General features: G+C 36.4%; 1 protein-coding gene across 2 annotated transcripts in view; it reads left to right on the top strand.

The window, feature by feature from the left end:
• Positions 1 to 17,102: 17,102 nt before the first annotated feature.
• The window catches only part of PI15 (peptidase inhibitor 15), a 31,272-nt gene continuing 23,936 nt past the window's right edge, over positions 17,103 to 24,438 (top strand). The window contains exons 1-2 of one of the 2 annotated variants that reach the window (XM_072734459.1): positions 17,103 to 17,325; positions 17,863 to 18,192. In XM_072734459.1, the coding sequence (XP_072590560.1) occupies positions 17,920 to 18,192 (273 nt within the window). In that variant the 5' untranslated portion in view covers positions 17,103 to 17,325; positions 17,863 to 17,919. The remainder of the gene's footprint in view (positions 17,326 to 17,862; positions 18,193 to 24,438) is intronic. The other variant, XM_026014725.2, reaches the window with a different exon arrangement.

The following is a 24,438-nucleotide window of genomic DNA, read 5'->3' as shown; positions in this document are numbered from 1 at the left end:
GTACCACTTATAGAAAATTAGTATATTGGAAGAATGTGTTTTCCCTTTTATCAACAATCTAGATATTCTCTTTCCTTTTCTCTGTTGTCTACCTCCCCAGACCCCTAATTTCCTTCCATTTCCCAGGGTTTTTGGACATAGGCAGAGACACCCTAAATGTGCTGTGGAAAGTGTATGTATGTGTGTATGAATTTGTGTGTTAAATATTTTGCGTGTGTTACTTCTTTTGATTCTCACAACTGTGTGAGGTAGGTGATGGTCCCTTTTTTAATGAGAAAAAAGTTTGGGCTTAAGAAAGGTTGGGTAATTTGCTGACAATCTGAGTGCTAGGTAGTAGTGTAGTATGTGTACCGGAGGGTGGCTGTGTGTTTCCAGAGTAGGTGCTCTCAGCTACCTTGCTATATAATTTCTCACTTTAATCCCTGCAGTGTATGAAAATCTTATGGTAAATGTGTGGCTTGTGCTTATACAAACATGGGGTATTTTAGGGCTAGGAAGAGAAAGGAAAGAAGACTCACTGCATGTCTGATGGATTAATACTCACTATTTTCTGGAAAAGAAAACCATAGTTTTTTGTGTTTACAGGGTTTTTCAACTTTTTGGTACCACTTTGTTACTTTTCAGGTCCTTGAGAAGTTGGCTGGAAGATGTGACTTTCTGCCAAGAACACAAACTTGGAGGAGTTAAAAGACTACATGGCTGACGTTACAGCATAGTGGGAGTATCTACACATCAAAACATTGTTTAATAAACAACTGAAAATTGCAAGAATAGTGGGTATTACAGGATAATTTCCCACCACAATGTTGGGAAATTGTTCTCTTTGCTTTAGTTACTATTAGTCAGAGATAAAGATTGCATGTGGTGGTTTGTGTAAGACAATTTCACTTCAAATGTTAAAGGGCAGTCATTTTTATAAAGGTAACTTTTAAGTGTTTAAAGGTTTATACGAATCACAATTCAAACTTTTTAGTTTTGTTTGTTTGTTTTAGTTTTTTTTTTTTTTTTTTTTTTTTTTAGTTTTCTTCCATTCATAGTATGATCTGTACTTTTCATTAAGGTAAGATGTGTTCTTTTAAACTTTTAGGTATGTACATAGTAGCCAAAAAGTAGTTTTGAGTTCATATTATGTACTAACTACTTTTCTAACTTCTATAGGTAGTGTGAGGCTATAGATGATACAGTTCTTGTCCAAAGGGAATTTATGATTGTGTGATAGGTTAATTCTACACATGACAGAGAAGGAGTAATAAATCATATAATCATATACAGAATAAAATGGTATCAGTAACAGGTGAGTACATGTTGGTCTGAACTCCAAAGTGAGTAAAGGATTTGAGATAAAGGATTTGAGACAATTTGTAGAAGTGATCTAGAAAGCCTATAGAGAAGATATGCAGAGGTAAAGAGGAACTGAGGACACATCCTAAACAAACCCACGAACATCATGATAAGCATTGTCTCATACGGAGGCAACTGACCTTATAAGCCTAGAATTAATTGGGAATAGGGAGAGATAGTATGACAGAGAAAGAAGAATTTATATTTGTGGAGGAAGAATCTTTTGGAACTTCAAACAGAGGAATAATAAGATGTAAGATATTTATGAAATTCCGGTAAATAATAGGTTAGTTATGTAGGCATTAGGAAAAAACTAAAGTCAAGTAGTCAGTTGAGCATGTGTTTGAGCATCTCATCTCATGGTTGCCTAAGACAGGGTGATCAAAGTTCAAATGGAGAAAGAAAAATGGATATGCAGTTTGGACTACATTATGTACTAGGAATAGGCAACCAATAGTGACATGAATGGAGACAGAAAAGTTGACAGAAATCATTCTGTTAAGTATATAATAATCATTCTACTATTGTTGAGTTTGGAGTTATCTAATAGAAAGCAGTGTGGAGTATGAAGCTGTGACTTGAGTGAGAGGTGCAGTGTGAAGGTAAAGACCTCAAGACAGCCTTCTTGATGAGGTACTGTGAAGTGACAAAGGACTGGGGGACTAAAGGTATACCAAAGTTATGAAGTAAATGTGGAGGGAAGATGAATGGGCTAAAGTGTTGGAAAACAATATTCAAAAACTGTTCTAGAATAAGTAGGATATGTATAAATTTAGAGTCAGGGAATGGTAAACAAGTAGAGACAAAATACTAAAATCCTGTAAAGGGAAGGAATAATTGCAGAAATGTCTCACTTCTACAATTATCCCTCCCAGAAATGGAGGAAATTAAGGTCACAAGTTTGAAGATTTAACTTTCAAGAGAGGAGGTAGTTCTTAATTCTAAGTAGGAGGTACAGTAGGGGATACTAAATTAGAGGTTAAGCATACACATAGGAAAACAACGCCTTGAGAGATAGAAATGGGGGCAACAAGAGAAGGTCATCTCTTACCTTATTACTTTCTGAAGGAGATAAGTATAAAATTAACCACCAACTCTTTAACAACACAAGTAATTACAATCTTCTTCTAAGTTATAGCCTTCAGAGTTCCCAGACTAGCAGTATTACCATGACCTGAGACTATATTAGAAAAACAAATTCTTGAGCCTGCTTTGATCACGGCCCAGCAATCTATGTTTTAATCTGCCCTCCACATGATTCTATCATGCTAAGGTTTGAGAGCTTCCACTCTAAGAGGATTAGGAAGGTAAGGTGTATTAGAAGCTGGGAGTGGGTTGGGTGGGGTTTGGGAGGTCCTTGGGCAGGTCACCTCTGACTTTCAAGGGATATATGGCAAAATCAGCTTATGATATCAGTGTGCTGATAGGGATAAAAGATTAAAAGTTACTTTTAGGTATTATAAATACCTTTTGTACACATTTGCCTTGTATTTGTTGCCCATTTCATTAGAGATTCTAATGTGGGCATTCACATCAGAAAAGGGATATGGGGGGGCAGCCTGGGTGGTTCAGCGGTTAGCGCCGCCTTCAGCCCAGGGTGTGATCTTGGAGACCCGGGATCGAGTCCTACGTCAGGCTCCCTGCATGGAGCCTGCTTCTCCCTCTGCCTGTGTCTCTGCCTCTCTCTCTCTCTCTCTCTCTCTCATGAATAAATAAATAAATAAATAAATAAATGAATGAATAAATAAATAAATAAAATATTTTAAAAGAAAAGGGATATGGGGCTCTGCCATAGTAAATAGTGGTAAATATTCAGTGATAAGTAGAGTCCTCAAATTTCTTCAAAACACATTATTATCAGTAACTTGCATGTGCATGGAACACCAGCTCTACAAAATGACACCTTCAAATATATCAAAGCTTTTATTTTCTATAATACTAGGTCATAGAGCTTATACTTATCTATTTTTAAATAATCTTTAAATGAAGATGAACCAGGGTGAAACATGGTGTATGATCACAGTTGAAAGAAAGCCAAGCACAATTCCTGCTTCTCCTCCTTGTCTTAATCATTCCATCATGTCTCTCCTATTTTCTTCTTTTTGCTTCTAACACGTATCATTTTCCAAGGACTGTTCTCTGACTTCTCTATCTACCAACACTACTTTAAGTAACTAGTACAATTTCAAGGATTTTGGTTGCATCTCTATTTTGAAGATGATATTTACTTCTAAGAATATTTTTGAAAGTCTAGTGCAGTTTTTTGTAATGACGGTCTACTAAATTTTATCGAATTTAGTCTTTGTTTACTTCCAGATGCACACGATCTTGTCTAACCACCCTACCTAGCAGCATATAGTTTAGGCCTCAAATGAGAGACTGTATATTCTGGTTTTACTCCCCCCAACCTCTAGATTTTTCCACTTCTTTTTCTTATTTATATAACCTTCTCAAACCTTAAACCCCTCCCTTGCTTGGACTAAGATACTTATTCACATATTAACTAGTTCTCTAGTGTTGATAGATTTCTGAACAGAACCTGACCTGCAGTATATTCTGTGTCCTGTGCTCATATGTCCCAGTGTGACAAATCCTGATCATTACCTGATTTCCTCACAACTTGATATTTCCAAGTGGATATCATTTCAAACTCAGCACATGTAAAGTAAGCTTCCCATTTTATTTCTCAAATGGGATTTTCTTACCAAATTGTTAGTCATATTTTTTCCCCAACCTTTGAGGCTTAGAACTTTTTGAGACATTTAAAACTTAATAATGAAGATTTATTAATGAAACTGTATTCCTTGACTGCATCTAATCACTTTGTCTCATAAAATCCCTGTTGTATTTTGTCCCTCTGCCTAATTTCTTTATTTTTTTAAAAATTTTATTTATTTATTCATGAGACACAGAGAGAGAGAGAGAGAGAGAGAGAGGCAGAGACACAGGCAGAGGGAGAAGCAGGCCCCACGCAGGGAGCCCGACGCGGGACTCGATCCCGGGTCCCCAGGATCAGGCCCCGGGCGGAAAAGCGGCGCTAAACCGCTGAGCCACCCGGGCTGCCCCCTCTGCCTAATTTCTACCTATTTCCCTTATGTGAAGGCTCTGTCTTCACCTCCATCAATTTTATTCTTTTTTTTAATTTTTTTTTAATTTTTATTTATTTATGATAGTCACACAGAGAGAGAGAGAGAGGCAGAGACATAGGCAGAGGGAGAAGCAGGCTCCATGCACCGGGAGCCTGACGTGGGATTCGATCCCGGGTCTCCAGGATCGTGCCCTGGGCCAAAGGCAGGCGCCAAACCGCTGCGCCACCCAGGGATCCCCATCAATTTTATTCTTAACCATCCTCTATATTCAGCTTAATTTTCCATTTCTTGATAAGAAATCCCCAATTAACTTAATATTGGCTTGTTTCCCTCTATTTAAACATTTCCAGATGACTTTCTTCTATTACTTAGTACATGAACACATTTAATTACAAATTCTCTTCTATATCTTTTTCCAAAACTTATATATAAGACCCTAAGAATGCATGATGACTGATTTCTTTATTATTATTTCTGTTGTGATCTTTAGTACTTAACAGAGGCTTGAAAGTTGAGTAAACAATTCGTAGTTGTTTAATAATTGATGGCTTATTTATGTAAACCTCACTTTGTTCCAAAATGATGGCATACTATAACAACTAAGAGATCAGACTCTGCCCTCAGAAAGATATAGGTCTGTATCCTAGCTTGAACATTTTCTTTTCTTTTTTTAATGGAACCAGCTCAAGCAATTTATAGGTCTCTGAACATAAGTAAATTGCCTAATCTCATTAAACCCGTTTTCTTAGCAGTAAAATAAAGACGTATGGAAACTATCTTATAGGTTACAGATTGTTGTGAGGATTAAACTTATAAGAGTTCCTATTATAAGAAGTCTCAATATGTCGTGGAAATTATTATTTGCTATTATTAATGAATATTATTAAGGAATATTTGCTATTACTAAGGCATACTGATAAGGAATTTTTTTAAAGGTTTTATTTATTTGTTCATCAGAAACACACACACACACACAGAGAGAGAGAGAGAGAGAGAGAGAGAAAGAGAGAGAGAAGCAGAGACACAGGCAGAGGAAGAAGCAAGCTCCATGCAGGAAGTCTGACGTCGGACTCAATCCCTGGTCTCCAGGATCACACCCTGGACTAAAGGCAGCGCTAAACCTCTGAGCCACCGGGGCTGCCCCCTAATAAGGAATTTATTTAAAAAATAAATAATAATAATATTAAAATAAAGGTAAAAATTTTAAATCATGGCTGGAAAAAATACAAATAGACCAGGAATAAAAAGCCAGATGGGTATGTAGATATGCAAACCTAGAGGCAATGGCAGACACTGAAATAGACTGTCAGGTTCTGTTAACCAAAATAGGAAAGGAAACACAATGAATTACAAGGTTTGAAATGGTCATAAAGAAAAATATACAAATTTTGGTAGAGAAATAAAGTTTTTTCTATTATCTATAAGAAATAAGCTTTTCATACTGAGACTTCTGATGGAAACACTAGATGATGTGGTTGACAGCACACTTGACAATATCCCTGGAATTATTGAGATCACCATTCCCCTTTCAGTTAGCACTCTTACACCTGAGTCATAGTATCAATGCTCAAGTCAGATAAAGCATTTTTGCAGCAGGTTGAAAGAAATGTGCTACAAAAGTGTGGCTCTCTGTTAACATTTGGCTTAGTCCAGAGATAACGTCTAGACAGTCTAGATGGGTCCTCCAAACAGTCCTATGTAAACATCTGCAGAATATTTCAGAGTTTACGTGTCACAACTCAAGATTGTTGTAAAAACGCTTTAGCTCTTTTCTTTTCCCTAATCTTTTCTGAAAGCCCTCACTGGTAGGTAGTTGTATTTGGGGGCAATATATCCCTCAGTTTGTCAATAAAAGGAATTTCAGACTCTCACAGATTAACTCAATCTCTTTTGAGTAAATACTCAGTAGTTCAGGGTTTCTCCTCCGTCCTACCCATGAAGACACTAGGGATAGAGGAACTCTTAGATAATTTCATGATGATAGGGCTTTTTTTTTTAAAGATCTTATTTATTTATTTATTTGAGAGAAAGAGAGAGCACAAACCAGGGGAGGCACAGAGGGAGAGGGAGAAGCAGACTCCCTGCTGAGCAGGGAGCCCAACTGGGGGCAATACAAGGACCCCTAGAATCATGATCAGAGCTGAAGGCAGAGACAACTGACTGAGCCACCCACGAGCCTCGATGATAGAATTTTTAAATTCTGCATCAGTCTTTATGTCCCTTGGATGCTAATAAGTTTAAGTGTCAAAGTTCCCTGGAGGTTGAGCACATTACATTAATATCTGCTCTTAAAATTGTAGTAGACAAAACTTGAGTCTATTACTTAGGACAGAGTCCAGTGGTCCTCCCTTGCTGATTTGCCCACACTGGCACTACAGCTCCTCAGGATTTCAATCAGGTTGTTCTTTCCCACTCTTGGTTTGGGTTCTTCGTTTCCGCCGGCAGCCTCTTGTTACGAGATTACCTCATTCTTCACTGTTGTCCTTCTTCTGTGCTTCATTCTCTCCACCACTAGAGCATACTGAAAATTGCTCTCTGTGATACTTGTGATCAGAGGGAGATTTGGCATATACCACATTTGCTCTTCTCTCTGCTCAAATATGCCATGCTATCAATGCCACTACTCCATTCAGTGGGAATTGCATACTGGTATGGGGCACTCTTCAATGTGCTTTCCTCCTAAAAGCTCAAATTAGAGTGAGTCAAAGTTTTTCTACTGCTGGTCTTCTGCTCTGTGTATATCAAGTATCTACCTTTTTGCCATCCACACTTCATCTTCCAGGAATGGAACCTGGAGTTATAGCTACAGCATTTATCTTCTTGTTTTTCTTCTTATGTTCCCTGGAACAAGAAATGCTTTCTTTTTATTCTTCTTCTGTCTAGAAAAGACTTCTTTTATGTGATCACTTCCTCATCCTTGAGATATCATTAACCCATTGTCTTCCTTGGGGCCATAGTGGCATTGGCAGACTTTGTGGGAATGTGATTTAAGGGAAGAATAATAATTCTTTCAGCTGATTATTTTTGGAATATTAACCCATTATGTATAATTATACTCAGAAGATCTGTCATAATTGTGGATTACCAGATAGTCTAAGGTTACAATCAAATGTCTGGAATGACACATATTTAATTCTCTTTCCATCATCCTTCACTCGAGCTGCCTGATTACACACCTCTAATCATGGTCTATGTGAATGATAAATGATGGACTTTGTGATATATAATCTGATAAACGGCTCCACACAGCCTAATGTAATCATCCCATATGTTCATTTCTAAATTTTTACTGGGCAGCTAACAAGACTTTCCCACAAAGTTTATCCAGACCTTCTTCATGGTGAGTGAAAGGACCAAGGAGAATTGATGACTCTGGCTGGAGTGCAGATGGCTTTTGGAAAGCCCAAGTTTTTTCTGGCTGTGTGCTGAGGTCTTGGATTAGGAAAAGGCCATGCTGATATAGCATTTGTTTATTTATCAAATTTAACAAACATCTTTTGGATGCCCACTATAGGCAAAGTCTGAAATTATGCCATGAATAAGTGCATTAAAATCTCTCAGTCTACTTGACCACAACATGAACCTCTTGGATTTTATTTTGATATATTCTTGGCACATGGAAAATAAATATCTTATCTTTGGGTCATTGTGCTGTTGTTCTTTTCTAGCATCAACTTCCTAAACGTTAAGAATTATTATATATTCTTATATATATTCCAATTATACATATATTCCAAGAATATATATATTCATATATATATTCATATATTCATATATATATATTCCAATTGTATATACGTATATGTAATTGACTAGAATAAAACTTTAGGGCTTTTCATCTCTGTAGGATAACCATACAATTTCTGTATGATCCTAACATCTGAGTTCTTTTTCTCTTCACTAAATGACCAACATGTATATCCTAACTCCATCTGCCTTTAAAGTACTTTGGATTCTTCATGTGTTTCACCAGATATAACTAGTATTTCATGCCAGAATTTGCTTCTATGTCTTTTATCTATTCACCATGAATGTGATTTTGTATACCTCCTGGAGCCAGATACTTACAAATTCAATTATGCAATCTTTCATACCCATTAAAGTCTAATGTATCTACAAGCCTCTTAGTGGAGAATAACATAGCTCTCCAGCTGGCTAATTTGCAGACACCAACACAAACACACTGGCTGTTTGAAGAGTTCCTTCATGCTTGTCCTCCTTCAGGGCTGTCAAAGTCCATAAATTTATGAAGTCTAGTTAACCTATGAGATTCTTCTTTATCCACCAGACCCATTGGTCTTAAGAGCCTTGAGATTATTACCCAAGATTTTTGAAGGATGTCTAGGAGAGGCAGAGAAAAGTATGTGTCTGTATTAAGGATTGATTAGAAAACTGAAAGAGTACCTTTTTCTTTTACTGACCTTAAAGAAAACATAGACAATACGCTTTATTTTAAAGCATTAAGACAAACCCTGACATGAGTTAAAGCTAACCCTCTTATTCAGGGCCATGAAATATCCACAGTAGCACCCTACTATATCCATGTTTATTCAGGACCCCATTTCCTCTGTGAATTACAGAAAGATAAAAGCATAGCCTCAAATTCACTAGGATGAAAAAGGTAAACAAGGACCCTTCGAAAAGGTAGGGTTATTTTAGGAGTGTGGCTATTGAATTATTAAGATAAGAGGTTCTAGTCTGTTAGAAGCTCCTGTAACAGAATCAAACCCAATGAGAGAGATCCTAAGCAAACTCCAATGTGGTTTCACTTTTATCTACATCTCTGGTTTTGTCATCTGTTTATTAGTTCAATGAACATACTTTAATTTGCCAAATTAATTTTATCAATAAAGTAATTTACATCCACAAAGGCAAAAGAAGCAAAAGCAAAAATGAACTATTGGGACTTCATCAAGATAAGAAGCTTTTGCACAGCAAAGGATACAGTCAAAAAAACTAAAAGACAACCTACAGAATGGGAGAGGATATTTGCAAACGACATATCAGATAAAGGGCTAGTTTCCAAAATCTATAAAGAACTTATTAAACTCAACAGCAAAGAAACAAACAATCCAATCATGAAATGGGCAAAAGACATGAAGAGAAATCTCACAGAGGAAGACATGGACATGGCCAACATGCACATGAGAAAATGCTCTGCATCACTTGCCATCAGGGAAATACAAATCAAAACCACAATGAGATACCACCTCACACCAGTGAGAATGGGGAAAATTAACAAGGCAGGAAACCACAAATGTTGGAGAGGATGTGGAGAAAAGGGAACCCTCTTACACTGTTGGTGGGAATGTGAACTGGTGCAGCCACTCTGGAAAACTGTGTGGAGGTTCCTCAAAGAGTTAAAAATAGACCTGCCCTACGACCCAGCAATTGCACTGTTGGGGATTTACCCCAAAGATTCAGATGCAACGAAACGTCGGGACACCTGCACCCCGATGTTTCTAGCAGCAATGGCCACAATAGCCAAACTGTGGAAGGAGCCTCGGTGTCCATCGAAAGATGAATGGATAAAGAAGATGTGGTTTATGTATACAATGGAATATTACTCAGCGATTAGAAACGACAAATACCCACCATTTGCTTCAACGTGGATGGAACTGGAGGGTATTATGCTGAGTGAAATAAGTCAATCGGAGAAGGACAAGCAGTGTATGTTCTCATTCATTTGGGGAATATAAATAATAGTGAAAGGGAATATAAAGGAAGGGAGAAGAAATGTTGGGAAATATCAGGAAGGGAGACAGAACATAAAGACTCCTAACTCGGGGAAACGAACTAGGGGTGGTGGAAGGGGGGAGGAGGGCGGGTGTTGGAGGGGAATGGGTGACGGGCACTGAGGTGGACACTTGACGGGATGAGCACTGGGTGTTTTTCTGTATGTTGGTAAATTGAACACCAATAAAAATTAATTTAAAAAAAAATAAAGTAATTTACTTTTATTCTAATTTAATAAAATTAAACTAAAAAATACATTAGTACCATGTCCTCCTTTCCACCTACATTTCACCTCCCTAGAAGCATTTGCTTTCACCTTTTTTAATGGTTTCTTTTGGTAGTCAACACCGTATTTCTGAATAATATTCAAACTTTGATTTTTAAAAGAATTAGTTATCTTCCAAAAACACTCTGTGGTAGCCAGTCTTCAAGATGACACTTAGTGACTCCCTTCTACTGGTTTATATCCTTGTGTAGTCTCCTCCTGTATTGAGTAGGTTTGAGCAGCTCACATAGCCAACCAACAAGATACTGTGAAAATGCTGATATGCCACTTTCACACACAGGGCATAAGACACATTGAATCTTCCACTTGCCTCATTCACTGGAGAAGTCAGTTACAGTGTTGTGAGGATGCCCAAGCAGCTCTTTGGAGAGGTCCATGTGGTGAAATCTATATGTACTGACCTCTTGCTAATAGCCCAACTTGCCAGCCAAGTGAGTGAGCCATCATGAAAGCGAATTCTCTAGCCCCATCTGAGTCACAGCCAACATCTTGACTACAACCTTACAAGAGACCCTAAGCTATTCCCTAATTATTCCCTAATTCCTAACCCACAGAAACTATGTGAGATAATATTTATTGTTGTTTTAACATATAATTTTTGGGACAATTTGTTCTGCAATAATTATTAAGTTAAACATTGCCTATAATAGAAGGTATTAAGCTCTCTTTCAAGCCCACACCCTTCCCAATTAATATACAAATTCACACTTCTCCTGTCTTCATCTTACCATAGAGTAATTTCATATTTTGGGGTTATAGCACTATTCATTGTTTATATTATTATGCATTTATAAATATTCACAGCATAATCATGTAGTATTCTGTAATTATACTTCTTTCTTCCTACAGTGTTTTATAAATATACTCTCAGCATGTCTAAAAAGTATTATAAAATCCATCAATTTCAGTAATTTTTTCCTCTAGAAACACTATATTGGGACTCTTTCTGCTTCTTTTCCAATCTAGACTGGCTGCTCTCCAAGCTACACAAAGCTCTTATTCTAATAATTCCCTTCACAACCATCATCATTGAAATTCCCTTTAAAAATTCGCATGTAGGGACCCCTGGGTGGCTCAGCGGTTGAGCATCTGCTTTGGCTCAGATCATGATCCTGGGATCTGGGATCAAGTCCTGCATCGGGCTCCCCGCAAGGCTCCCTGTCTGCTTCTTCCTCTGCTTGTGTCTCTTCCTCTCTATCTGTGTCTCTCATGAATAAATAAATAAAATCTTTAAAAAAATAAAAAAGATAAAATAAATTAAAAAATAAAATAAATAAAAATTCTATAGAATTTGTTTTTTGGATTACTTATCTATATCTATTGCTTTGTTTAGTTGGAGGAAATTCTTCAATAGCCTCCCCTTTTTTGGATGAAGGGTAAGTTCTAAAAATCTTATATGAATATAAAACAATTTTTTCTACTCTTACATTAAATATTTATTTAACAATTGTTCTTTATTGTTTTGTGTATATTTTAAAATCGAGTTTTGTCAAGGACTTAAAGGCTGTTTTGGAACTATGATTTTCACTACTATTTCCAATGAGAAAGCTTATTTGTTCACACTTAAAATTGTTAATTTTTATGTTTTTAAAATATAGAAAACCGAAAAGTTTTTTTTTTTAGTTAAAGAAAAATAAGCACAGAAGTTGGAATAATCACTCAATGTGACATTTAGTTCCTAATAATTTTCTTGTAAAAATGATTTTAAAAAGATATAATGATGAATTAAAATGCAGATACTTGAATCTAGTTTCACAATACTGCATAATATAGTAAAATAAATTATACTGTATATAGATAGTATATATATATTTTATATAATTTCTCAAATATTTTTAAAATGTGGTATTTTGGTATCATAATTATATATATTTATTACATAATATATAAACTATAAACTTTATATATCTATATATAGTATTAATTAGACAGGGAGCTCAAAATTTGAGCATATTTTGTACGTTTATTGTACATTTATGCTGCACATTTTCTGAATCCAATAAATTCATGATTCTCTATAACATTTTAAATGGAAATACAGACTAGACACCAAAACTCTATCATTCTTACACAACCCCCACTCTTCATCAGTTATCTTCTAAATATATTTTAGATGGATTAGTAATTATTAATGGTTAAATTAGTGAAAAAGTTTGCAAAGTTTACTTAGACATCTGTAAATGTTGATGAATCTAGAATGCTACTGAGACTTGTAATCAAGTAAGAAAAAATGTTATAAAAGAGAATTTAATACACTTTATGGAATGTTACAGTTTACTGAGCTTTTTTTATAACATATAAAATTATCTGTAATAATTTCATTATAAGAGACAAAAATGATTAACAACACACATAGGTTTGCAATCTTACTGAAGCTAACAGGAAAAAGAAAGTGGTTAAGTGTAGTTGGGGTATAAGTCATAGCTGGGGTATAGAAGTAGAAAGGGGTAATTGCAGCAAATAAGGCTCACAAAGTAAGTTGATTTATATTCTCAAGGCCCTTGTAAGGAGGTCCAGGCACTTGAACTTGATCCTATAGACAATGGGCAGCCAAGAGTGTCACATGTAGGTGAGTGAAATGATTGTTTGTTTAAAAAAGGTAACCAAAAGCAATGTGACAGACAAATGAATGAGAGACACTAGAGTAATCCTAGAAAAAAATAATGAGATTAACTTGAGAAGTCAGAATAATGATTTAGAGAGAGAGAGGAAGAGAAACCAAGAAACAGACTCTTAGTTGTAGAGGACAAACTGATGGTTGCCAGAGGGGAGATGGGTGGGGGATGCATGAAATAGGTGATGAGAATTAAGGAATGTATTTGTCATGATGAGCACCAGGTAATGTATGGAATTGCTGGATCACTCTACTGTACACCTGAAACTACTATAGTATTGTATGTTAACTAATTGGAATTAAACTTAAAACTAGCTGAATAAATAAATTAATTAAATAAATGAAAAATATAGAAATTAAAAAAAGAAGACGTAACAATGCTATTAAAAAGAGGGTAGATTCTGAGACTTTTCAGAGATAAAATCCATAACTGTTGGTTGCCAGAGGAGATGGTGTGAGAGTTTGGGTAAAATAAAGCAAAGGGAGTGAGAGATATAGGCTTCCAGTATGGAATGAATAAATCATGGGAATAAAAGCTACAGCATAATGAATACAGTAAGTGATATTGTAAGAGTGATGACATAATGGGGCAGATGATACTCTTGTGGTGAATGTAGCAAAATGTATAAATTCATCAAATCACTAGGTTGTACACCTGAAACTAATGTAACATTGTGTGTCAACAATGCTCAAATAAAAATAAATAAAAATAAATAAAAATAAATCCACATGTTTTATAGACCTTGTGGATGCCTGAAACAAGGGGAGAAAGAGTGAGGAACAAAGAATGATTAGGGCTTCTGTCCTGGGCATAAGAGAATACAATTATAGTTTCTATTACTATAGCATGTCACAATTTACAAAGCACTTTCATGTATACTGCATTCCATTGTTTCAATAACCTGTGATAAATTAGTATGAATTAAATAACAATCTTAATAAGGCTCGGACTGCTACCAAGTAATTTCTTTGAGAGATACTATATGTAGGTACTTTCTCCAGTGACCTTTCTTCCTTATAAAGCACAGTCAACTTGTGTTCCCTATATCAAAAATTCCTATACAGCTATATTGTCTTTGCTTCTCCCCATGTTACCAGATAAATGGATTTTTACAATAGCTTATTTAATGGTCATATGGTTGTGTCTCTGTCTCCAAAAAAAGTAATTTAGTTAGTATTTCTCAAACCTTAAAAAAGAATGAGAATAATCAGAGAATCCTAATAAAATGCATACTAATTCAGTGGTAGGGCCTGAAACTCTGAATTTTTAACATGCTGCCTGGCAATGTCAGTGTTATTAGTCCATAGAACAAATTTTGATTAGAAAGGATTTATACCAAAGCTACACATACATTTGAATACATGCACACACACACACACACACACACACACACACACACCCCTGGTTAAGCAGGTGTGTCATTCTGGGATATTTATATCTTATTTCATTTTAAACATCACAACCATTTCCTCACAGATTTCAAAGTAGACAATAGCTGCTACCAAATGTATATGTAATATGTGGGTTTTTGTTTTTCTTCAGTAATATAGCTACATTCCATTTCTGTCACTCTTGGTAAGCATTCCCCTAAGGTTTCTAACTAAGCATGTTAGTGGTCTTTTTCAAGAAGACAACTCATAACTACCTCATTGTTAGTTGTTCATTAATAGTTCTCTTACTGGCAACTTGGATGTATGCCTCTTAATATTGCAAGTATTTTAAAATTAAAATTACTTCCAAGGCATTTCAAATGCTCCTGGCAATAAGGTCCACTTGGAAGCAGAATTTTTAATTCTCCTCCCACAGGTCTTTTCTTTTATGATTCCATAGCCTTGTGGGTTTCCTTAATAGTTTGAAATTCCACAATATAAACCATGTGTGTTGAAAGACATCTGAAATCATTGACATGCCTCAGGGTCTCAGGATTAAGCAACTATCAGCTCTGTCCTCATGTAATTGAACTCAAAGAGGTAATCTCCCATTTACATCCAGCTTACACATTCCTTCTTTTTCTTTCTTCTCCTCTATCCCTATATTTCCTCTTAGAGGAAACCCATTTATGGTTCAGATACATTTCTACCTTAATGTATTTTTATCCCCAGGGAAGTCCCTTAATTCAAACCTCAAAAAATGGACACTAACTCTTAGTATACAAAGAGGTAATCTTGAAAGCAATGGTTGATTTTTATGAGACTCTAAGAGCTCAGCCAGTCTGGAGAGAGAAAGGCTCATCCCTGATGGTTAGGCAAAAAGTCTTTAGTCCCATTTATGCTGAATACATGAGATACGTTGAAAGGTAATTGCTAATCAATGCAAGCACTAAACTCTCAAAGGTCCTGGGATCCTTGAATAGGGTGGCCACCAAGAGTATGTTGCCTAACTTCTTATTCGATTCAAGAATCCTTAACACTGTGTCCTTGAAATTCATTCAAGGTGCCATGAGTACCTTCTGAAGGGCTGAGACCCTAGCTGGACAGCTCCAGTTGTTAAACATCTGTTACTGTGAGCAGCCACATGCATTCTCTCCAGCTGCTCTAAGGTTTTATACTATTCCTGCTCACCTCCTGGGATTTTATGTTCTTGCCTTTTCAGTTCTATAGTGTTAATTAATTCCTGTTTACAGCTTTCAGTATTGTACCATAAGTGCTCCTAAAATCACTTTAGTTAGGAGCTTAGTTTTCGTTAAAATACAGTGAAACCTGAACTTTGACACGTTAACATCTAAGACTACATCTCATCACTGTACTTTGAAATTCAGAGAAACTTCTGGTTTCAAATGCCTTACCGCTCTCTTAAGGAATTTGATGATGTCGATCTAACCATAGGATACGTACCTTTTTCCTCCCAGTTTTGGCCGCACCATTGAAGAATTAAACAATATGCATTAGGCCACACATAGTGCTGAAGACCCAACTGGGAATATAGCCCAGGAAACTTGGCTCCCAGTCTGGTGTGTTTCTAACCACATGACCATCATTTCTGAAGACTGTAAATTCACATAGTACTCTTCCTGCTGAGATATGCAGGAGACAGTCAGGTTGGTAAACTGGACACGTCAATGCATGCTAAGGAAGTCCGTTAACTGAATAGTGTGTATTCTCCAGGATTCCTGTTGTCATTGACTGTGAATGGTCCACATTTTAGTAGTGATATCACGACACGCGGCATTTTTGAGGGTCCTTTCATTATAGATTGCCCTAATATTCCTAATATTCTTGGCTCCTTATCTTTCTGGACACGGATTTTCCTCCGTCTCTCTGAAAAGGCACTCCTAACTGTTGGCAACTGGCTGTGGCTGTGTTGCATGTGTACCATGCCCTCCAATAAGCTTCCTGAGAGGCTGAACCACTCTCTGCTGAGATTTCAACTATACGCCTTTAAACCTGAAACAGATGTTATCTTGGCTGCTGTCATTTGTCCTGAGCTTCTCTATTTGCATTTTATACAAGGCAGGTAAAAGGCAGGTGATTTGCTGCCTCACTCTGTGGAGAAAGAAGAAAGGGAGAGAGAGGGTGAAACAGGACGGAGGGAGAGAATAGACACAGAAACTAGAAGAATTAAGCCACATGGAGACAGAGAGTACAACCACTTGAACATCTATTATCCTAATATCATATGCTATAGTTTGGCTACTACTGATTTGCCTGGCATCCCTCTTGAATCATATTTGTGGCCACCCAGATTAATGATGTGAGCTGATCTCTTGATTTAATATCAGCTTGCTCTTTTCAGCTCCCATGTCATTTACTGTCTTAAAAAAAATGTACTGCTTGTTACTCAGCCGTCTGTGTTTTCAAGAACTCAGTGTTTTTTTTTTTTTTCCTCCTTTTTGTATGGGAACCAGGAACTAGAAAGCATTAAATGAGGAAAATTAACCACTCACAGAAAAGGTGAAAGCCCAGAGAAAAGGGGTTTGTCTTTTATGGTTTATATTTTGTAAGCTGTGGGTGTGACTCAATTTCCTCACCACCCACATAAAAAGGTTGCCACCCAATCACTGTTTTTTTCTATCCAAAACCCCTCCCCTTTGATTTTGGCTAGGAGAGACCCTAAGAAAGACTGCCCTTTCTGGAAGTTGCAGCCTGTGACATATAAAAGCTGTTAGCTGCTCCTGCAGCCAGCAGCATTCAAACCTTGCAGAGTTTTGCTCTCTGAGAGCTTGTAATAAGACACACTCTTAAAAGAGTTCATGCTACAACCTAGCAAAGAACTTTAAATTTTTGGAAGAACAATATATTCATTTTGGCATTCTGCAGAGGTAAGCTCTTTAGCTCAACAAGTTTATTTTGCATGCATTCGTTTTATACTAGCTCACATTTTTATTTTATTTTATATTTTTAAAAAATGAGATTGACTTATTATAACTATTTTTTTGTGTGTATTTTATCACTTGGTGTCCATATATGTCTAGGACACATTTTCAGCACATTCTCTGTTGTTACCTGTGATGCATTTTTCCTTCTCACTCTCAAAATTAATTTCAATTCCTAAAGATTTCCCTCTGAAAATATGCAGCAATGCATTATGTGGTGCAGGCATTTGGGGCAAGTGGTTCACATTCATTTTAGGGTTAGCACTCATGTTGTTTATTTTTCTCTAGCTATAGGAAGTTTCCTTCAGGAATCTGCCTCATAACACCAAGTAAAATGTGTAACAACTACCAATAGGTTGTTTCCTAGGCTTGAGTTCAACATCTGTTTGAATTTTTCAGAGAAAATCAAATCAGGTGATGCTCCCAAATGATGACTTTGTAAATTCATACCCACCGCCCCCCCCCCTTTTTCTTTTCTCATAGACCCTAACTCTACCTTTCTGCTTTAAAGCAAAGTACACCCTGCCTTCAAACCTCAAAATGATAGCAATCTCTGCAGTCAGCAGTGCACTCCTGTTCTCCCTTCTCTGTGAAGCAAGTGCCGTCGTCTTACTCAATTCCACTGACTCATCCCCGCCAACCAATAATTTCACTGATATTGAAGCAGCACTGAAAGCACAACCAGATTCTGCGGATCTCCCCAAAGCCAGGCGGAAGCGCTACATTTCGCAGAATGACATGATCGCCATTCTTGATTATCATAATCAAGTTCGCGGCAAAGTGTTCCCACCAGCAGCAAACATGGAATATATGGTAAGAGGAATTTGTTTTCTTTGAGTTCTGAGCGAGGACGCTGGATTTAAATTGTTCGTCGAAGAACCTAAAGAGTGTCTCTATGTTAAGGGGTATGGGGCTCTGGACACATTTGAGCTAAGGAAAGGTTCTTTATGTGTCTAGTAAGCTTAAATTTTGTTCCATCATGGGACTAAAAGAGAGGGGGGGGGTTCTCATTTTCTTTTGGGACTTCCATAACCACTGATGAATCAGGTCTTATATAAGAAACAGACATAAAGAACGGGGTGTGTGGACTGACCACATTTGAAAGGTACATGTTTTTTAAAAAAATATTCACATGGAACTTTCTCTGTGCTCTGTTTACCTAATAGTCATATTTATCAACTAAAGCATTTCTTGAAAATATTTTTTTTTAAATTATAGATTTTGTGTACATGGTTTATTCTCTGGGTAGGTGTCTCTTCCCTTTCTTGGACAAAACTCTTCCTAATGCTAATTTATTTGTGTTCTCAGAGAACATGCTGACTTTTTCCTCTTTGTGATTTACTGCTTTGTCGTTCAGATAACAGTGAGGCCAGCACACTTGCACACTGTTCCAACTTGCTATGAACACATTCTTTTGCTCTTTTAAAAATAGGCACTCTATGTTTAAATCAGTCTACTTAGGAAGTAAAAAACAAAACAAAATCCTTGGTTTGGTATTGAAAGGATAGCTGTGTTTTTAAAGTTATTCTATTTTCTGTTTTATATTTATGCAAGTTTATGGCTTAGAGTACAGCATCTTCTAAGAGCACAGCTTGGAGCCTGTTTAAGGCAATGAAGATCACCAGTATCGTTTTTCTAAGTTGGGGGAGGGAGGTGGTGCCACTAACAACTTCTTACAAGTGCTGGCCTAAAATTTGGTATTTCTATCAGATTCTAAATTCATCTCTTTTATTTAAATAAGCTTTTTAAGTTTGACTAATTGCAGATGTCAGAGTTACAGGAAAAATAAAGACTTGCCAAATATAAGAGAGTCATAGTTCATAGAAGTACAATTTAGACTCTATGAAAATGCACTTTCCCAGGATTTTTCTAAAGAAAGAGGAAAAGGAGATATAATCAGTCCTGGTGTAGGAATATCAATATAGTCTTATGATTAAGAATATGGGCTTTGGAATCTAAATGCTTGTATTCAAACCTCAGTCCTGAAACATAACCTGCATGAATTTCTTATTTCATTTTCATCATTTCTTATATGAGGATAAATGTCTTACCTACCACATAGGGTTGTAATCAGGAAAGTATGAGTTGAGAGGTTGAGCAATTAGACCAGAGCCTAGATCAAAATAGACCTTCAATAAACATTAGCACTTTCTAGAAGGTGATATATCGATGTAGAAAGAAAAACAAATAAGGTTTTTTTTTATGCATAAGATTCCATGTGAGATCAGAAAAGTATAGTGTATAGACTGTGGGGTTAGGAAATACTTCCTGGCTCTAATCACATCGGTATGCAGACAAAAGTAGGGTTAAGATAGCAAAAGTGTTTTAGAAGCGAGCTCCTCTGAGTTCAAACCTTAGACTGCTGGTTACTTTGTGACTTCATGCAAGTTACTTCATGTGTGTGAAATTGTTTGCAATTGTGTGAAATTGTGTGCAATTTCCTTATCTGCAAAATGGGAATAATAATATAGATAATAACCAGCCAATATAGAATACAATCCACTATTTTAATGATATTGAAGGCAGAGGGATCATCATGAGTAAAGGTGGGGTAAAACACAATAGAAATGGCTGAAAAAAGCCCACACTTTTCTGGTTATTTTTTTCCCCACTGATCAAGAATTCATTCATTTTGCATGCATTTATTTAATTTTTTCTATGTGCCAATGACTTGGCTAATTGTTTCCATAGATGATCTCATTTGATAGCTCTTATTCTTCCTACAAGGTTAGGATTGTGATCTTCATTTTACAAGTGAAATCACTTAGACCTAGAAAATCTAATCACTAGGCCAAGGTGGTATGAACAGTGAATGGTATTAATGGAGTTAGAATTTAAGTCTATGTAATTTCAAAGCCAATGTTTGTGTTGGGAAGCATCTTTCCATTTGCTAGGTTTATTAAATGCTCCATTGGGGGAAACCCCTGGAGGTGTCAGGATATCTTTGTTTCCTCCTTTAAAATGCTGGCTGAAACCCTATAGTATTCATATTCTATTCTATTCTTATTTCTCAAATATAGGATCTATGATATGATTTCTTTTGTAAGAACCAGATACAGTGCTGGTTATGTCAGTAGATGCTTAATAGATCCTCCTTCATTCAGTAAAGTTAATGAGAAGCAGTAATTAGATCAGTAAGTTCTATAAAATAAAATATGACTATCTCAAGTTGTCATGTATATACAAATACTGCATATAGTTCATTTGCACATGTATTTATTTATTTAATATTTGTTGAGCATTTACTATATGTCAGGCACTGTTCTAAACACTGGGGATATATTCATGAATAAAATAGAATCCTTGACCCCCTGGGTGGGAAACCTCACAATAAATAAGATAAATAAAGTACATAGTACATTAGAAGGTGTAAGGTTGTGGTGAGAAAAATTAAGTAGGTTGTGGTTAGATTGTGCAATTTGATAGGGTGGTCAGGAAAGGCCTCACTAGCAGTGTCCTGGAGGGAGGTGAGGCAGTCTACCACAATGATAGATGAGGTAAGAACTTCCTAGATGGAGGGAAGAGCAAAGGAAAGGCCATGAGAAGTGACAAAAGTGATTAGTTCAATTAGAAAAACATGGTCAATTTAATGAAATTGTAAGTCAGAAGGACTGAATCAATGGAGCCATTGAAATAATTCACATGGATCCCTCATGAAGACTCAGAGAAACACTGAGGGAAGTAAGCATAATAGACTGCTTGGAGGTTGGAGTAGAAACTGTAAATGACTAATCTTTGGGCCAGGTGAAAAATATAGATCTCACCTTACCGCTCATCTTTATTTTGACTTGTTCAATGTTGATTTGGATTGTGAGCAGTCTACAAGTGAACTCCATCCCTAACCTTTACTCTGTACCTCAAACCCTGAGGACCCTTGCCTCACTAGGACCACTAGCTGCATGTGCAAATCCTCATCAGTGAGTGATACCAGCCACAGGAGCCTCATCGAAGATGGTCTTTAGTTCAGGGCTTTTGTTGACCATGCTGGCCTGATTTGGGTCCCTTTCACCCACAGTTTTCTCTCTAAACCTTTTTCCCTTGCTGTCTCTCTCCATCAGTCTCTTCCTTAGCTTATTCCATGATTTACAAGGCAAACCTTGTAAATCAAGTTTTGTATCCGAATGCTATTTGTTGATATATTTTTTTTTATCCTTACAAGCATATTCGATTTCTTCTTTTTGTGGGGAGGGTGAAGGCAGAGGGGGAGAGAGAGAATCTTAAGCAGGCTCCACACCCCCAAGCAAAGCCCCAATCACAGCTCAATCTCAGAAGCCTGAGATCACGACCTGAGCCAAAATCAAGAGTGTCGCTTAACTGACTGAGCCACACAGGCACCCCATTAATTTCTCCTTCGTTTAACTGCTACAAAATAACCCTTCATATCTGCTATTCTGCTCTCATCAATCAATATCAAATCAATATATACTTATTTGTATAGTTCTTGCAACCTTTGTATCTCTATTTTTGTATACATTTGTATCTCTATTTTTTGAGACAATTCTTGAGTATAGACAATGATCAACCTTTGTTTGATGATTTAGTTGAAGTCTCTATAAATTGTTATATGTTTATAAGTACCATAAATTTTAATATATATTTTAATGGAAATTTTTATTACCATGTATGATATTTTATCACATGCACCTAAAGTTTAAACAAAATTTTTTTCCTAAATTCTAAAAAAGCCCCTTAAAATTAAGTGATTTTATCTTCTTTTAAGTACTTGGTTATGTCAGTGTACTCTTGACTAAATAATGTAGAAGCACTTTGAACACAGAGTGTTGACATCCATGTTATAGTTGTATAATATTTTCTTTGGATATTTTGTTCATGATTTTAGTAAAAAATACATATTTGAAATATTTAACTTTCTAAACACAGTACCATTTTAAAATAATAATAGTATAGATAGGGCTTAAGATACGCAAGTCAAACTTCTTCACTCTTGGCCTCTGTTCCACAATTAGTTTATTGACAAATTTCCAGAGCTCCTTGGACACCAGCTGTTTTTCATTCTTCTAAGGGCAGCTTAAACCATGACTCTAAACCACAAACCACACTAGTTTCTTAGAATAAGAATTATCCCCAAAAGAATGAAATTGCAAGACTCACACATGGAGTAAAATTTTTAAGATATTCCTTGAATTCAAGTCAATTGAATAAATTGATTTTAAAAATGTTGAGTACTCTCTATAAGAGAATGAGATCCATTATAACAATAATCTTTGTCTTTAGAGTATAAACAAAACTAAAAAAATACAAAACAAATAAGAAAGAAAACCCTAAGCATATAATTCAGCATAATACACTGCTGCATAGGTTTAATGTAATCAATGATGCACAGATAAATCATGGAAAAATCAAAGAAAGAAGTGATAATCTTTTGTTGGCAGTATCATGAAAGGCTCTTTGGAGGAAGGACATTTGAGGTAGATGTTCAAGAGGGGCAGGGTTGGCTGTTAGAGCAGATAAAATAATGCAAAACCACCAGGAAAGAAAGAGCATAATGCTTTAGTCATGTTTTCGAGGAGTTTGAAAAAGTACTGAAGATCACTTCATACAAAAGTAACTAGGGAGACTGTAGAAGTTTTAGAACAGCATCAAAGCTGCATTTTAGAAAGATGGCCCTAACAATTGATGCAGTTTAGATTCTTGGTGGAGTTGACTGGGAAGTGGCAATCACTGAGTTGGTAGTGCCAGTCCTAAGCAAGGTAAGAAGCTGTTGGACACCTGTGCCTACACAGCAGCAGGTATGAAGAACTACCTAAAGCATGATCCATGAGATAGCAGTCTTTGTAGTCAGTATACAGTGATGGAAAGGCAGGTGAAGGACAGTGAAAATATAATGTGGTGATGAGCTGAACAACTTAAAGCTAAAAGGCAGTAATATAATTTCAGTAAGTTGATAATATGGCCCATTTCATTGGTTTGGTGTCTGCAAAAATTCTATACAGAACTAAGAGGATAAGGCTTCCTAGACTTCTTTGGAAAAGAGAAAAATACTAGTTACCAGTCACAGCAGGTAGTAAAGTAACAGAAATCATGACTCCAATGAATGAGTGGAGAATAGATTAATGCATCCTTGGAAATAGCCAATAAACTATTTGCCTACGGTAATTTATGGCTCAGGAAGGATGAAAAAGCTGATTTTGTTCATTTGGGCTTCATGTGGAAGAGGATGTAGATGGTGTTAAACTCCTTTTTTTCTTTATTCAGTAGTTGACCAAACTCTTGTGATGTCTATCGTTGTCTTTTTTTTTTTTTTAATGAAACCATATATTGTCCCAGATGGCACATTTCCTCTCATTTGGGAAGGATAACTCAATTTTCTTGTTATAAACAAGAGAAATTTGATGTGTCTAACCTAAATCTTTTCAATGAATGCTTTTATGACTACTAGAAAGCCTCGTGAGACCCGTTGCCAGCCAGCGGTGAACTGAGAAAGACTGCTGACAGGAAGGCATTTCTCCAGTGCTTTTGGAACTCCACATTCCTGTTCTCATAGATGTAGAGCCTTTTAAGTGTCTTGGCTTCCATCAGAGACTGGGCACATTTTGTAGGAATTTTCTTCCAAGGTGCACTTTGCTTAATATTACTTACTTAGTGTTACTTATATATGAATGTTCAACTCTTCATGTATGGAGCCAGCTGAAGGTTGAGAACATTTTCTTTGTGACCATTTTGAATACAGGCTCTAAAGTGCAAATGGAAATGTTAACACCGTATGATTCAGAACCTCACCATGAGGTGGTAGGCAGAAAAGCTGTGAATCACATGCAAGCCATATATACATGGTGACTATATTTCCTAGTATTACAACACTGCTTTTTTGATGGCAAATGATATTTGACCACATACAACAGTGTAGAAAAATAAGTCTATTGTATTTCCTGCTAAGTATTTGTAGAACCTAGCATCATATCTGTTCCACAGAGAAGACTCAATAAATATTTGTGGAACACCTGAATGAAGTCTTTTAATGTAAAGAACTTTGATGTAAAGAACTGAGGCTCTAATGGTCTGATGGGCAAGAGTCAATGGGTAAGAGTCAGTGAATGC

This window comes from Vulpes vulpes, chromosome 13 (genome assembly GCF_048418805.1).
Source record: "Vulpes vulpes isolate BD-2025 chromosome 13, VulVul3, whole genome shotgun sequence".
NCBI lineage: Eukaryota > Metazoa > Chordata > Mammalia > Carnivora > Canidae > Vulpes > Vulpes vulpes.
The sequence above is the reverse complement of the archived record's forward strand: the minus strand, read 5'-3'. Positions and strand labels throughout refer to the sequence as shown.